Genomic DNA, 15,464 nt, shown 5'->3' with positions numbered 1-15,464 from the left:
AGAGGCGATCCATATGCTGTCCAGGCGCTGGTCGAGGTTCCGCCGCCATCATCTCCACCTCCAGCTCCCTCACCGTCGTCGTTGAGCCTCCATGGCCTAGTTTACGGCGGGGGGCGGCGCTGCGAGGGACGAAGCAACTGATAATCTTGCTTGCGCGGTTGCGCCGTCTCTCTTCATGTGATTGATCGATCGATGCGTACGAGGACGGAAATATGTACACGCCTTTAGGCTATTTTCATGCGCCGAGAGCTCAGATGCGGACAAGCTAACCACGGTGTCCGATTAATGGGAGTACTAATTTGGAGCCTGTTGGATTTATTGCCACTTTTAACCCTACCAAAATCTTATCCTGCACAAATTATGGTAGCGTAACAGACTATAAATATTACCTTACCAATACCATTCTACCAAAGTTTGTTGGTTCCGGAACTTTCTTCACACAAAAAGACTACCAAAATTTGAAAAATACATCGAACTAAATAATTTTAACGCTACCAAAATTTGATAACGTCGAAACTTATAAAAATTTAGCATTGCTAAAATTGGTAACAAAATGAACAAGCGCTTGGTCCCCTACTAAGAGTAAACCTTTTTTTTTCAAATTTAATCAAATTTGGTTTAAGTTTAAACTTATTTCAGTCCAAAATTTCTAAACCTGTTGTAAATAACTTGTTTCACTGTCGGTACTTAAACTTGTTCGCCTGGATGAACCTGTGTCATCTAGATTCCCGAACTCTCAAAATATATTCATGTCCTAAAACTTATCAAAGTGTGGTATTCTGGTCCCAAATTACTAAGACCCTTTTGGGATCATACGTTGTATTCAGATGACATGCAACACGAGCATTTACTCATTTTCATTTTATATTTTTTTCTCCCCCTTTTCTTCTCTTCTTCCTTTCTGATCGTGCGTAAAAAAAAAGAAAAAAAAGATAAGGGAATTTAGAGGGGAAAAAAAGAAAAGAAAAATTAACCAAAATGTTAGGCATGCCACTTAGCATCCATACGACATGCCATGTAAGCGCCAGCAATCGAAAAATTGTAAAACACCGACCAATCCTTCTGATAGCTAGAATCGCTCTAGGATTCGTGCTATATCTCAACGATTTGCTGGCCGCCCAGTCTTGAAAGATGTTTATATGGGTAGGGTTTACGTGCACGTGTTTACAGGGATGGATGTGAGTGTGTTGTGAATGTCAGCGTTGTTCTGTATAATTAAAAGAAAAATAAAGGACACATCTCTTGTCTGTCACGCCCAGAAATTTAGCCCAAATTTCCAGACTATTTTGTGTAGTAAATCCCTGTCCAGGACCAGCCAGGGTACACAAAACGACAAGTAATATACAGTTCCAAACGTAAATAAAGCGTAAAATACTTACAGAAGAGGCACTTAGTCCTCACACCGAAACAAAAGCAGCAGCAGCGGAAAAAGGCGATCCTAGCGGGGCTTCAGCTCCACTCCACAGGCAAAACTCAACTGGGGTCTGAGCCTTGGTCCTCTAACTCCATCTTCAGCTCAGAAGCACTACACTTCTGAAAAGGGGGAATAATAGCAAGGCTGAGTACAACCACCGTACTCAGCAAGCCACACCAACGATGCAGACGTGCAAGGGGATACAAGGATGGTTTGTGGCTATTTGCATAAAGGCAGTTGTAAAACACTTTATTGAGCAAAACAGTAAAACTGTTGAGTAATTAAAGTAACATTAAATCTCCACTGATCAACGCTACACCATGTTGAACAGGCCCAACCAACCCACCTGGACTACAGTGCATTGGGTCGATTTATTAAGATGGGACTAATCACGGTGAATCTGGTCGACCGCCCATAACCGCGGGCACGGCTATTCGAATAGTTTTACTCTGATCAGAGGTGTACAACTGTACCCACAAGACACAGCCCCACGACACGTTTCCGTGCGCCGACATGCCACCACGACATACCGGAAAGAGGCCGTGACAGGACCCTTCGCATAACCCCCTCTAGCCAAGCACACCACACCTCAGGTTTCACCCCCGTCCCCAGCGGGCAACGGGCAGTCCCCTCTCGTGCCTAGGTGAATCCGGAAGCGACAGAGGCCGTCGCAGGGCCCGCCCCGCTCCATCACGCCCACCCTTGCCTGGATGCGTCGACTAGAGGAAAGCTACACTACAAGCCCAGCCGTTGCCCACGCTGGCTTGTGGTAAGTACGATAAGTTCTTCCAGGGCATCCCGCGAACCGGTCCTTAATTGCCATGGGTGCGACCAGCAAAACCATGCACCCACAGCCCACCATTCAGTCGCATTTTAGTTGGATAATTACGACCATGAAGCATGGCCAGGTGTCTCGAGCACGCAGCTCAAACTGATACTAAAAAGGTCTAATACTGTAATTATCCCATCAACTGAGCTAGTGGTAATTAAGCATGGCTAAGCATATAGTTCTAGCTAGGTCACATAAGTAACATGAGCTAGTCGATTCATTACCCAAGGTTGACAAAGAACAGATATCAAGTAAACATGGCACAAGCGAACAGATAGGTAATACCCGGATCCCATGTAATTAGCAAAACATGCATATTTATTTGCAAACAGTAAAACATTTGTAAATTAGGATCAACATGCTCAAGGGGAATGTGTGACTTGCCTTGCTTCTTCACTTTGATCTTCCGAACTCTTTTCCTCGCGACCGCGGACTTCCGAAACGACGGAAACTACACGCTGGCACGCAAAACGAGGAAAAACTCTAATAAAAACCGAGGAAACAGTACATAAAAACTAAACAAACATGTAGAGCTCAATTTTAGATGAATTTTGCAAGTTGAATGGCTCAATTCGGAGTTCGAATGAATTAGATATGAATTTTAGAAGTTTTGAGCCATTTAAATGAATTTCTAGAATTAAACTCGATTTATTGCGCAATTATTAATTATTTTTTCAAAGGAAAAGCTTAAGTACTGACGTCATCAAAGAGGCCGGCGCCGACAGGCGGGCCCCACACGTCAGCGGGTCAAGGGAATCGGTCCACCGTGGACCGGGACCACGGGGTGGTCCACCGCCGGTCCACAGGAACCGACGGCCCAGATCAGCTCGAGCTGATCGGGCGGCCACGAGGCAGGGCGCCCAGAGCACGGGCACGGCTCAGAGCCGGCCCGGTCGAGACACGACGCACGGCGGCGCCCGGCCACCGGCGGCGAGCAGCGGCGCGAGAGGGCGCGCGAAGGGCGGCGGAAAGAAGAGGAGGAAAGGGGATGCTCACCAAGCGGCACGGCACCGGACGGAGGCGAGGTAGTGGCGGAGCTCCCCGGGCGAGGACGACGGCGGCGCCCCAACGGCGGCCGACGGGCGACGAGTGACGGCCGGGGGCCTCCGGGACCTTGAACGGGGAAAAGCGGGCTCCCGTGGAATTTCGGCGGCGAGGGGCGGCAACCGAGGTGCGGCACGACGCGGCGACGCTGAGGATGGCCACGGGTGCGGCTCGGGACGGCCGGGAGCGGCGGTAAACGGTGGCCGGGGCGGCGAAAGCGGCGGCGGCCTCGGGTTGGCAGTGGAGGTGACAGCTTGGCGGTCGATTGGGGGAGAGGAGCGGCCGATAGGCTTGTCCTCGCGGCGGCGAAGCCGGCTGCGGTGGTGGCAGGGTGCGGGAGCGGCGACGGCGGAGGGAGGTGGTGCACGTGGTGGCGGTGTTTCGGAGTTGGGGAGGGGAAAAGGACTAGGGGCCGGGGTAGAGCTCGGCACAGCGATGCCGACGACACAAACGGCACGGCGCGGCAAGCCCTAGGGCGGCAGTAGCAGGCGGCTGGAGGCGGTGAAAGACGGTGGTTTCGGCTTGCACTGTGGGAATGGTGCTGCGGGGGTGGAAGGAGAGAACGGAGTGGATGCCGGGGTGCGCACGGCGGCTGCGGTGCCGGAGAGGGCGACGGCGCAGTGCGGGGTGGACGGGAGTGGCGGCGCGGCGCTGCTGGAGTTCGCCGGAGAGCGGCGGTGCAAGGGCTCGGCGCGGGGAGAGCGAGGGAGGGCGCGGCGGCTTGGGGAAAATGGGGGAAAAGGATGAGGGGAGCCCGGGGATCGTTTTTATAGCCTCGAGAGTCGACGGGGAGGCCGGTTGGCGACGGATTTGAAGGGGGAAAGGGGCGCCGGCGACGTGGGTGAGTGGGGCAGTTTGGCGCCGGTTTTGGAGGGGAGAAGTGGGGGAAATGGTGGAGGAAGGGGATGACGTGGGGTGGACCGCGCCCACACGCGCGCGGGAAACGGCAGACGCGCGGGGAGGGGCGGCGACGTGGGCGGCTCGGGCGGCCATGGCAGTTGCCGGCCCGGGCTGGAGGTTGGGGATGACAGGTGGGGCCCACGGGTCCCACCTGTCGGCCTGAGTGAGAGGAGAGGCCGGGAGGGAGGAAAAGCAGACTTGCGCCAAAAGGGGAGGCAAGCCGGGCCGCGGGAGGGGAAGGAGAGAGGATTTTGGGCCGAGCCCGAAAGGGAGGAAGGGGAAGTTTATTTTGTTTTCTTTTTATTTAAATTGGTTTAATGAACTTTGTGACTTTAAAATTATTTCTTGAACTCCGAAAATTCACGGAAAAACCCGGAGAGTATTTTAGGGCACAAAGAATATTGCAAAATATTCCCGGCCAATGATTTTTAAGGGAAAATTTTAAATTCCCTCAATATTTCACTTGATTAAATTGCTTTAACTTTTATTTAATTTCTAGAAAATGCATTATTAAATGATTTTTAATCTCGAACGAAAATCGGGGCGTTACATTGTCTCACTTTCTTCCCTCTATTCATCGATCGCTGCTTCCTCCCACCGTGTTACCCTCCTTAATTTCCCATCTCTATCGGATTAATGACACCCGGTCATCTTCTTATTGAAGTGCAACATTGACACCACTCACGCAACTCACACCAATAAATACGCTGCCCCGGTCCCGTCACATACTAACCACTATGGATAGAGGCAGTGTTTAGTTGCATGCCCAAAATTTTGTTTGACGTATACGGACATATTTAAAGTATTAAACATAGTCTAATAATAAAACAAATTACATAATCCATATGTAAACTGCTAGACGAATTTATTAAGCCTAATTAATCCGTCATTAGTAAATGTTTATTGTAGCACCACATTGTCAAATCATGGCGTAATTAAGCTCAAAAGATTCGTCTCGCAATTTTACATGCAAACCGTGTAATTGGTTCTTTTCCTCATTTAATGCTCCATGCATATGCCCAAACATTTGATGTGGCGGAATTTTTAGAAGTTTGAAGGGAACTAAACACAGCCAGAGTCCCTCGCTAGTCTCACGTACCGCCAAGGTGATGCTGGGAAACTGTTTTAATCATCCGGGTGGATGTCCACCCGTTTATTACATGTAATCTAAATGTTTATGAAAAATTTGAAAATAAGTGATAATATAGATCAATATGTAGTATATCACTCCACAAACATGCAAGTTAAAATTCAACTTGTACAAATTGTAACAAAAATGCAAACATTCAAACTAAAATTCAACTTCTATTTTTGTTACAATTTGTAGAAGTTGAATTTTAACTTGCATGTTTGTGGAGTGATATACTATATATAGATCTATCTTGTCAATTTTTTTAAATTTTAAATATTTAATTGACATATAATAAATAGGTGGACATCCACTCGAGTGATTAGAATCCATCTCCAGGTGATGCCCCTCCATTTGGACCATCATTATCGCCGCTCCAGCCATCTCTCTATGCCCAATCCCTCCCCCACACCGGCTCTAATCACGAATCCTAATCCAGTAAGTCGCCATCATCGCTGTCACTGGCACAAGAGAAGATATCGCTGAGCTCAAAATTCGTGGCTTAATTAGATCGGTTCGAATTCATAGTCATATAATAAGTCAAGCTAAATTTTTAGCTCGTTAACCACCCCTACCGATAATGAAGCAGGACTGTAAGTTTTTTTTTTTCGAGGAAAGACAAGAAGCTTTATTTAAACTATAGAGTTAGGGTTACAATCCCGAGCCAAAAGCTCAAAGACGCATTCCGGGGACTGTAAGTTTGTAACAGTAGTTTGGATTATATTCTGATGAAAGTTTGACTGACGAGTTACAGTTTCATCTCCGACCTGCACAGAAAATATCCAGCACCCAGATGTAGAATTAAATTTGAAAATATACTTTTCATTTAATTTTATTTTAGAAATATTTGGGATGCAAATTTTTTTTGCAGAAATATACCGTAAATCCCGCATGACTGTTACACGAAAATACCGTAATTACGACGTCGCAAACGGTATCGCGTGAAAAAAATGCGAGACCACCGCGATCTTGCGGAATGAAAGAGCGAAACCAAATGGTCTCGCTGCTGAATCAATCAACGACATAGTCCAACGGCTCCATTTAATTAGTGATTAATTACTTAATTAACTATTAACTAATAATTAGTGATTAATTATTTTAATTAGCAATTAATTAATAATTCGCTGCTGAATCAATCAACGACATAGTCCAACGGCTCCATTTAATTAGTGATTAATTACTTAATTAACTATTAACTAATAATTAGTGATTAATTATTTTAATTAGCAATTAATTAATAATTTACTAATCAGGATAATTAATCACTAATTAAATCGGCATGACACCGATACAGCTGTTTGGTTCCGCAGCGATACCGTTCCTCGAAACCGCGCAGTCTCGTACTTTCCTTGCGTGAGCCCACGCTGACACGCCCACGTTTTTTCGCATAACGGTTATACGAGATCGACAATATATTTCTGTAAAAATTTTGCATTTCGAATATTTCTGAATTTTTTTTAATGAAAAGTATATTTTCAAATTTAATTTCCAAGATGTACAGAACAAACCTGAAAGTCATCTACACGAGCTCCCCGTTGTTATCCATGTCGCTCGCGCCATAGCCTTATCCTCCAGACAAGACGGCGGCGGCCTCCTCCTCATCCTCCATGGTGTCCGACAACCTCCTCCCCTTCGTCTCCGGCAGGAAGGTGACGAACAGCCCGAGGCAGCCGACGGTGAGCCCGAACACGCCGAACGACCAGTAGCTCCTCTCGCGGCCGAGCGCGACGAGCATGGGCGCCACCACGCCGCCCAGCACCCCCGCCTGCCGCACCAGCCCCACCGCCGAGTTGCGCACCGACGTCGGGAACAGCTCGATCGAGTACATGAGCAGCACGTCGTACGCCGCGCACGACGCGAAGAAGGAGGCCAGCTCGGCGGCGAGGCGCAAGTGCGAGCCGCCGGCGCCGGCCTCCGGGTCCGGGATGACGACGCACGCGAGGCTGCACAGCCCGGACGCCGCGGTGAGCGCGACCAGCGAGCTGCGCCGGTTGAACCTGCCCATGAGGAGCCACGAGAGGACGGACGACGGGAGCTCGGCCGCCGCGTTGTACGCCACGCTCAGGTAGAGGTCGGAGCTCAGGCTGCCCACGCTGAGCGGCATCCCGTAGTAGACCACGCCGACGCCGAAGGTGGCCGTCGTGATCGCCGCCAGCCTCCGGAGCGCCCACCGCCGCTCACATATCGACCGCAGCGTGGAGAACATGCCCTCGCCGCCGGCCACGCCGTCCCCGACCTCCCCGGCGCACGTTTCCAGCTTGGTGAAGCTCGACGTTGTAATGCCTTCGCCGCCGTTGAGCGACGCGATCTGCCGCAACGCCGCGATGGCCTCCTGCTTCCGTCCGCGCACCAGCAGCCACCGCGGCGACTCCTGGACGAGGAAGTAGAGGAGGACGGCGTAGCAGAGGGACGGGAGCGACGTCCACACGTACATGTTCCGCCACGACGCCTCGCGGAGCGTGTACGCGAGCGCCGGGAGTGACATGAACCCGACGGAGAAGAAGACGAACGCGGCGACGCTCACCGTGTTGCGCCACCACTTCCCGACGAGCTCCGTGGACAGGACCATCGCGGACGTGCCCGCCGTGGATCTGCAGAACCCGCACACGAACCGCAGGGCGGCGTACACCCACACGTTCGGCGAGAAGACCGTGAGCACGCCGGCGACGGACATGGTCACCAGTGACAGGACGAGCATCTTCCTTCGTCCCAGGAGAGTGTCGGCGAGCGTCGTGAGCAGGAAGCCCCCGGCGAGGTTGCCGGCGAAGAACGACGACGCCGGGAGGGAGACGAGCGCCGGGCCGCCGCCGCCGCACTTGAGCGCCCACTCCGACACCACCGACGTCTCGGCCGGGCGGTCCCACTCCCACGTGCCGGGCGGGAGCGCGCACGCCGAAGCCGAAGCCGAAGCGGCCGCCAGCGAGCAGAACGAGCCGGGGTCGCCGGCCGCGACGCCGGTGCAGTGCCATGTGGGCTCCGCGTCCGTGAACACGGACATGAACACCTGCTGCGCCTCGAAAGCCCAAGCGAAGGCCAGCAACATGGCCGTGAGCAGCTGGCGGGCGCCGGTGGCGCCGATGTACGTCTCGATGGCGTCGTCGATGGACAGTGCCTTGGCCGGCTTTGCTTCATGGCTCGTCAGCAGCGGGGTGGTGGCCGCGTCGGCCATTATCGGCGATTTGGCGAAGTTGAGTGCGCTCTCTACTGATCTTCCTCACGATCGATGGAACTTGCTAGGGGTACTTCAGTATTTATATGTCAAGACGGTGCAATACTGCAATCCAGGATTTAAACTAAATAAGTGATAATTATTCATAAAAAGTTTACATCATAATACAACTAAAATTGAAGCATTTTTCTTGGCATATAAACATATTTTTATGTTTTTACAGTAGAAAAGAGTATTTACGTGCCTATTACTAAGGGATTTTGATATTTTGGTTATAATATTTGACCACTCGTCTTATTAAAAAAAATTATGCAAATATAAAATAAAATGTGCTTAAAGTATTTTACATAATAAAGTAAGTAAAAAAATAAATAATAATTTTATTTTTTTTGAATAATACGAATGGTCAAACAATGTATTAGGGGACGGAGGGAGTATTTGTAATTGGCTAAAGATTTTAGTATTCTAAATTAAATTAAAGTAGAGAGGTAAATCAAGTATTACTCCCTCCGTCTCATAATATAAGAGATTTTAAGTTTTTTTCTTGCACTGTTTGACCACTCGTCTTATTCAAAATATTTGTGCAAATATAAAAAATGAAAAGTTGTGCTTAAAATATTTTGGATAATAAAGTAAGTCAAAAAAATAAATAATAATTTTAATTTTTTTTGAATAAGATGAGTGATCAAACAATACAAGCAAAAACTTAAAATCCCTTATATTATGGGATATATGGAGTATCATTTACGGAGAAATGTATATTAGTAGCAGGAAACAACGATATATATGTGGCTATCGGAACTGTCGAGCCGTCTAAACGTCTTGTACTATTTGTTTGTTTTACTAGCTTGTTGCAGAAAAGCGTTAATCACCATGAAAAACACATACCTACTAATTTGTTTGGGTATTCAAACGTACTGTACGGAGTAGTTAGTTTTGGAAGCTTTAAATGCATACAGCGAAGTGCTTGACCATTTAAACTAATCACATACTCCCTCCGTCCCACAATATACGGGATTTTGAGTTTTTGATTGTAACATTTGACCACTCGTCTTATTCAATTTTTTTTACAAATATTAAAAACGAAAAGTTGTGCCTAAAGTACTATAGATAATAAAGTAAGTCACAAATAAAATAAATAATAATTTCAAAATTTTTTGAATAAGACAAGTGGTCAAACGTTGCAAGCAAAAACTCAAAATCCCTTATACTATGGGACAGAGGGAGTAATAATCAGAGAATTAATTACTACTAGGTGCAAATATAGATGGCCATATGGCCCGGCCCAAGGCACGACAATTTGGCCCGGCCCAAGCACGGCACGGCCCAACGGTTGGGCCCGTGCCGGCCCGGCCCGACAGCCGGGCCGTGTCTAGGCTACTACCTCGGCACAACCCGACATGACCAAAGAAAAATAGTTGAGGGACCCATCATAGACTTAATATAGCGATTTGAGGCATAGCCTAAAGACATGAGATATACAAAATAGACTTATTTCAACCATATAAGACAACCCCAAAAAGATGGGAGAGAAGAAATAAACTTATTTAATAGAGAAGCACGATGGGCTATAGTGCGTTCGGGCCAGGCTGACACGGCCCGAGTCTTATTGGGCCGTGCCTGGGCTGGGGTGCAGCCCGTGGGTAGGCCCGACCCGAAGTGTTGGTCCGATTGTGCCGGCCCGACTAGGCCCGGTCGTGCCTGGGCCGTGGCCCATTTGGCCATTTATAGGTGCAAAACTTGAAATGCAGTGTGGGTGAGGCTAGGCGAAGGCCTCTGACGCATCGATTCTAATGGGTTGTTCTTCTGTGTACCTTTTTCTAATAAATTCGATATAAATAGTTATGAAAATTGTTTATAATTATGAAAAATTCTGAAATTTTTTGATAATTTAGAGTATAGTGATGTATATATCAATTAATCAAAATCAAGTTCCAATAAGATCAATTCAACACTAAAGATTCATGACTTCAAATGATTTATAATGAATCATATTCAATAGAACATAACTTGAAAGAAAAACCCTACATATATACTCATTATATTATCACTCTTTCAGTCTTTCTCCAATCATAACCAAGAGACATTTATTGAAGCTCATTTGATATATTTTTTTATCTCTCAATTATTTCGGGTACGTCATTGTTGTAAAGACTGTTTCAAAAAATTCGGCACCCATTTTTTTCTCTCACTGCGAATACATTTTGTCGTCAACACTGTTTTGACGGATACAATATTCATTTTTTTTCTCTCTTAGCATAAGTGAAAGTGCATCTAGGCCCCTAATGATTTTGATGATTGATTACAATGCGATTAGAGAGGACTAACATTTTTATTCAAGCAGATGTGAAGGTTGTTATGTCCTCAATGTGTTGTAATACAATGCATATCCCATGAATGCGATATCGCGATGCAATGCGGCAATGATCAAATGGTATATTATATCTTTTACCTTGCATTGTATCGTAGGAAAGCCATACTATTAAGGGGATGATGCATAGACATATAAGGAGTGATGCGTGTGCTCAAAATCTATTTTTTCTTGAAGCATTTCTCTTCTTGGAGTGTTCTGTAAATTTTCGGAAGTTCCGAAAATGATTTTCGGAAGTTCCGAAAATACACAGAACCATATTAGAGCTCTCTGGAAATTTTCAGAAGTTTCAAAAATGATTTTCGGAAGTTCTAAAAATACACAGAACCGTTTTGAGCTCTCTGGAAATTTTCGGAAGTTCCGAAAATACTCAGAACAGTTTTTTTTCGTACTGGAAATTTTTGAAAGTTCCGAAAATGTTTTTCGGAGGTTCCGAAAATGGCCGTTGACTTTGATATTTCTCAGATCTGGAATTTTCGGAAGTTCCGAAAATCACTTTTATTGCACACCAATGGGCATATTTGTGCTGTGGGTATAAATACCCACCTCCCCTCACTTGTGAGGGCTGCTGGTTCCATTGCAATTATTTGTGTCCTTGGCTTGTTCTCTCTCTCTAGTTCATTTGAGCCTTGCTTCCTTGATTCATCTTTCCACCCGTGTTTGATTCGGATTTGGTGTGTGTGTGAGAGTGTGGATTCAAGTTTGTGTGGGTGCTTCTTGTGGTCTTCGTGAAGATTTGTGAGCACTTGCATCATCTCCGGGAGTTCTTTGCATCATCTTTTAGTCTTGGAGGTTGAGGACTCCTAGACGGCTAGGTGTCGCTCCCGAGCCACCGATCTACTTGTGGTTGGCCGGTAGAAGTTTGTGAAGGCTGGATCTCGCCTTCGCAAGGGAAGAGATACCTCTTAGTGGAAGGAGGAGTGCTTAGTGCAATCTCTTGAGGAAAGGGTTAGCTAAGACCCGGCTCTTAGTGAGCTCCTCAACGGAGAGTAGAATCCCCTCAAGGATTTGAACTCCGAGAACAAGTTTGCAAGCTTCATCTTGGTGATATCTCTTCATCCCTCTCCTCTAGCTTCGCTTGCTTGTGCCGCTATTGGGCTAGTTGTTGTTTGTGCTTTGGATTCCCTGTGGTAGACTTCTAGATCTAGAGATTTCATTTTGTGTGCGCTGCTCTATGCATTCTCGGAAGTTTCAAAAATCCTTTCGAAAGTTCCGAAAATTCCCAGCCTAGTTCTGAAAATTACTGCTTCCGCTTTACTTAAGTTTTTAAATTAGCCTATTCAGCCCCCCTCTAGACCTAATTGACCTTTTCAATAAGCATTTATGCACTCTTGTGGTGTGGAACAAAAGAGAAATATGAGGAATAACAATTCGACAAGCATATATATAAGCATTAATCATCCAAACTAGCACTAACTTCAACATTGCATATTTCCTTAATTCAAGTAAAAAAAATTATGTGTCATGTATCATATCACTCAGTAGCGAAACCTTAACTAAACCGTATAACAATAATACGATTAAAATAGCCTTTATCCGTTGCAACGCACTGACATTTTTTCTTGTTATTATATATAAGAAAGAAATTGAGAGATAAACATTCATTTTTTTAGCGAACGCGCAATCCATTTTTAGCGAACGCGCAATTGGATTGCACGTCAATATATTACAAGGGAGTAGAATTTTGTTACACAACGCAAACCGTTAAGGAAGAGAGAAACATTCATTAAAGACAAGCGCTATTAATATGTTAAGTGTAACTTTAACTTTTAATTGACGTCGTTAACTTCTTAATTAATATTTTAAAGGTCGGGTCCACTCGTCAATCTAACCCTTCGCCAAATTCATCCTCGGAGAGATGTCTCGCGCTTTTACCGTCTGCATCTCCATCATGGCTAGCTGTTGCCGCCTCCCCTCCTGTGGCCGCGGCCACCCGCACCCCGCCAGCCAGCGTCCTGCTCGCCGTGGCCGGAGACGCCAGAGACTCAGCCATTTCCAAGTGCGCGACGTCGCTACTGCCAGCGAACGCGAGGGACAACAGCCAACTACCGAAAACATAAATTCCTAACTTCCAGCCACATAAGTAGCTGATCAAACTAGATCAGATCGTTAAATTGGCCATAAATTTGAGTTGATCATGATTTCTCATGTGCATAGTTAGATAGGAGATTGGAGGCCGATGGAGACAGGAGTAGATTTGTACTTTTGCCATTGTTTCTAGTTCCATTTCCTCCCGATATAATATAATAATGTTGCCAGTTTCCATCAACAAATTATCACTTTTTTAATTATGTCCTTGAGCAAGAACCCATTCTAGCGATATCCTCAAAAGCACAAACTTTATATGTCCTATCGTAAATTTTGCCTATATGCAATTGCTAAAATTAAGAGAATTTGATATTATTTCGCTAAAATTAGGAGAATTTGGTATTATTCATTTAAAAAAAGAACCACTCCTAGTTAAATCCTTTCAATAATTTACGAAACAATAGTTTGGGTTTCTATGTTGTGATAAGTATTTCGTGACTATATTTACTTTGATTCGTATTTTCTCCGTATTCGTATTCAATATTATTTGGTTCCGTTTATATATCCGGGGTATTCATTTCTATCTTTAAATAAAAAGTTAAAAATAAATATGTTAGATCAAGTTTCCGTCCGTATTTGAGCAGTTGTATTCATACCTAACAATGAATCGATGTCCCACATTATTTTCCCACTAAGTTCACTGCTCACTCGGTGCAACTATATGAAGTACGCCACAAGTTCAAAACCCAAAAGGTTAAAAGTGATCTCTTGCCTCCCGGCCGGTCCTTTGAGCCCGTATAGCCTCTCGATGTTATACTTATACGCTAATACATGAATTGCTTTGCCCTTTCATGATCACCCTAATTACGAAAATTGGTGATGATTGACCGTTGTGAGATATGCTATTGATGCTTGCTTCTTGTGGAGATTATGGGTACCCCATACCCACATGGCATGGTTATCCAACTAGTTATAGGGGATAACTTATATATATGAAATATGTAACAGATCATGACTTGGGTATTACGTTTCCCTGTATATTATGGAACGGCCTAAAGTCCTGGTTTGATAAGATTGTAAAGTAGATTTAGGAAACCGATACCGTATTGGTTAAGGTTTCTATCTTGTAACCCTGCCCCCCAACCTATATAAGGAGGGCAGGGAGCCCCTCTAGGGGCATGAGACAATAGATCGTCAGATCAATACACACTCGGCGGATTCAAATCCCCAAACAGGAGTAGGGTATTACCTCTCATTGAGAGGGCCTGAACCTGTCTAAATCCTTTGTCTCCGCATCCATTCACTTTTAGGTCTCGTGCGCTATCCCCTTTTATTATTGCCGAATTCATGTTTCGACAGTTGGCGCGCCAGGTAGGGGCAGCGCCGAGTACCTCGTCGACGAGCGCGATGGAATCAATTTCAAAGAGAAGCACTGAGATCAATTTCAATGACTCAAATCTCTGACCTGGTTTGTCGTTCCAATCTAACTTTCATTAGATTGATTTTTTAATTGTGGATTAATCTACTGTTAATCTCTTGTTTTTATACACCGGCTGAGATCGAGACGACCAGCAACCAGAACATCGGATCAATTGTTGTTGATTGCACTCGGGACTGCCGGCGACCGGGATTTAATTCACATAGACATGTCACCGGGAGGTCGAGTCGGCGAAACCGAGCCAACTAGCTGGGCAGATGTCGTGCGAACCTCACCCACCGGGTGTCTGATGTTGAAGGCCGCGTAAGCCACTGGATGGATATACTGACCGGATTAGTCCGAGTCTGTTTTTCCCTTCCCTGGTTAATTTAATCCTTCTGGTCTATATTGATTATCAATATTTTATTCTTGATGACTAATCACGGGTTAATGCCTGACTTTCCTTTGTCTTCTGTTTAATGTCGATTGTTGGCGAGTCCGACCATGTATCGTCAAGCTTTCAGCCTTGCTGTGACTCGGGCAAAGAAAAAGCACCAGCATTTGATCGACAAGCAATTGACACGGCCTTATCAGCTCCCGTGGCTAGCAAAATCATGCCATCAAAACACGTGCATGGATCAACGTGCACAATTCATCTAATCATGCCATGCATATGAGATATTAAGCATTTATATTTTTGATCGCTAATCAACTCTTCCTGGTGTTTCTGTGTTTGCATATATTGGTTGGATTGAGGTTGAGCCGTGCGGATGATATACACGGCCACGGCAATGACCTGCACCTACCATAGTTCAACGCAGAGGACCCGTTTTATTTGTCGTCGGGTACGTCACCTCCACCGTTGATGGGCATCTTCATCATCACTGCTGGCTTGCCTTCACCATCGCCGACTGGTACCTCCGCCTACACGGCTGGCCTATTATGCCGCCGCTGTTGGGCGTCTACGACTTCACCGCCGGCTTGCCTCCGTCGCCGCCGAGTGGTGCCTCCGCCTACACGGCTGGCCTATTATGCCGCCGCTGTTGGGCGTCTACGACTTCACCGCCGGCCTGCCTCCGTCGCCGCCGAGTGGTGCCTCCGCCTACACGGCTGGCCTATTATGCCGCCGCTGTTGGGCGTCTACGACTTCACCGCCGGCCTGC

General features: G+C 46.3%; 1 protein-coding gene across 3 annotated transcripts; it reads right to left on the bottom strand.

Annotated features, from left to right (window-relative positions):
* Positions 1-1,185: 1,185 nt before the first annotated feature.
* Positions 1,186-8,541, bottom strand: LOC4343603 (organic cation/carnitine transporter 2). 3 transcript variants are annotated; one of them, XM_066312816.1, is made up of 2 exons: positions 6,825-8,541; positions 1,186-2,701 (listed from the first exon to the last, which is right to left on the bottom strand). In XM_066312816.1, the coding sequence occupies exon 1, from the start codon at positions 8,483-8,485 to the stop codon at positions 6,881-6,883; it is 1,605 nt and encodes a 534-aa protein (XP_066168913.1). In that variant the 5' UTR covers positions 8,486-8,541; the 3' UTR covers positions 1,186-2,701; positions 6,825-6,880. The 3 variants fall into 3 exon arrangements, with proteins under 3 accessions (XP_066168913.1, XP_015646262.1, XP_015646261.1); XM_015790776.3 differs by lacking the exon at positions 1,186-2,701 and adding an exon at positions 5,284-5,777; XM_015790775.3 differs by lacking the exon at positions 1,186-2,701 and adding an exon at positions 5,915-6,083.
* Positions 8,542-15,464: the final 6,923 nt, after the last annotated feature.

Source organism: Oryza sativa, chromosome 7 (genome assembly GCF_034140825.1).
Source record: "Oryza sativa Japonica Group chromosome 7, ASM3414082v1".
NCBI lineage: Eukaryota > Viridiplantae > Streptophyta > Magnoliopsida > Poales > Poaceae > Oryza > Oryza sativa.
This window is presented reverse-complemented; position numbering and strand designations above follow the sequence as displayed.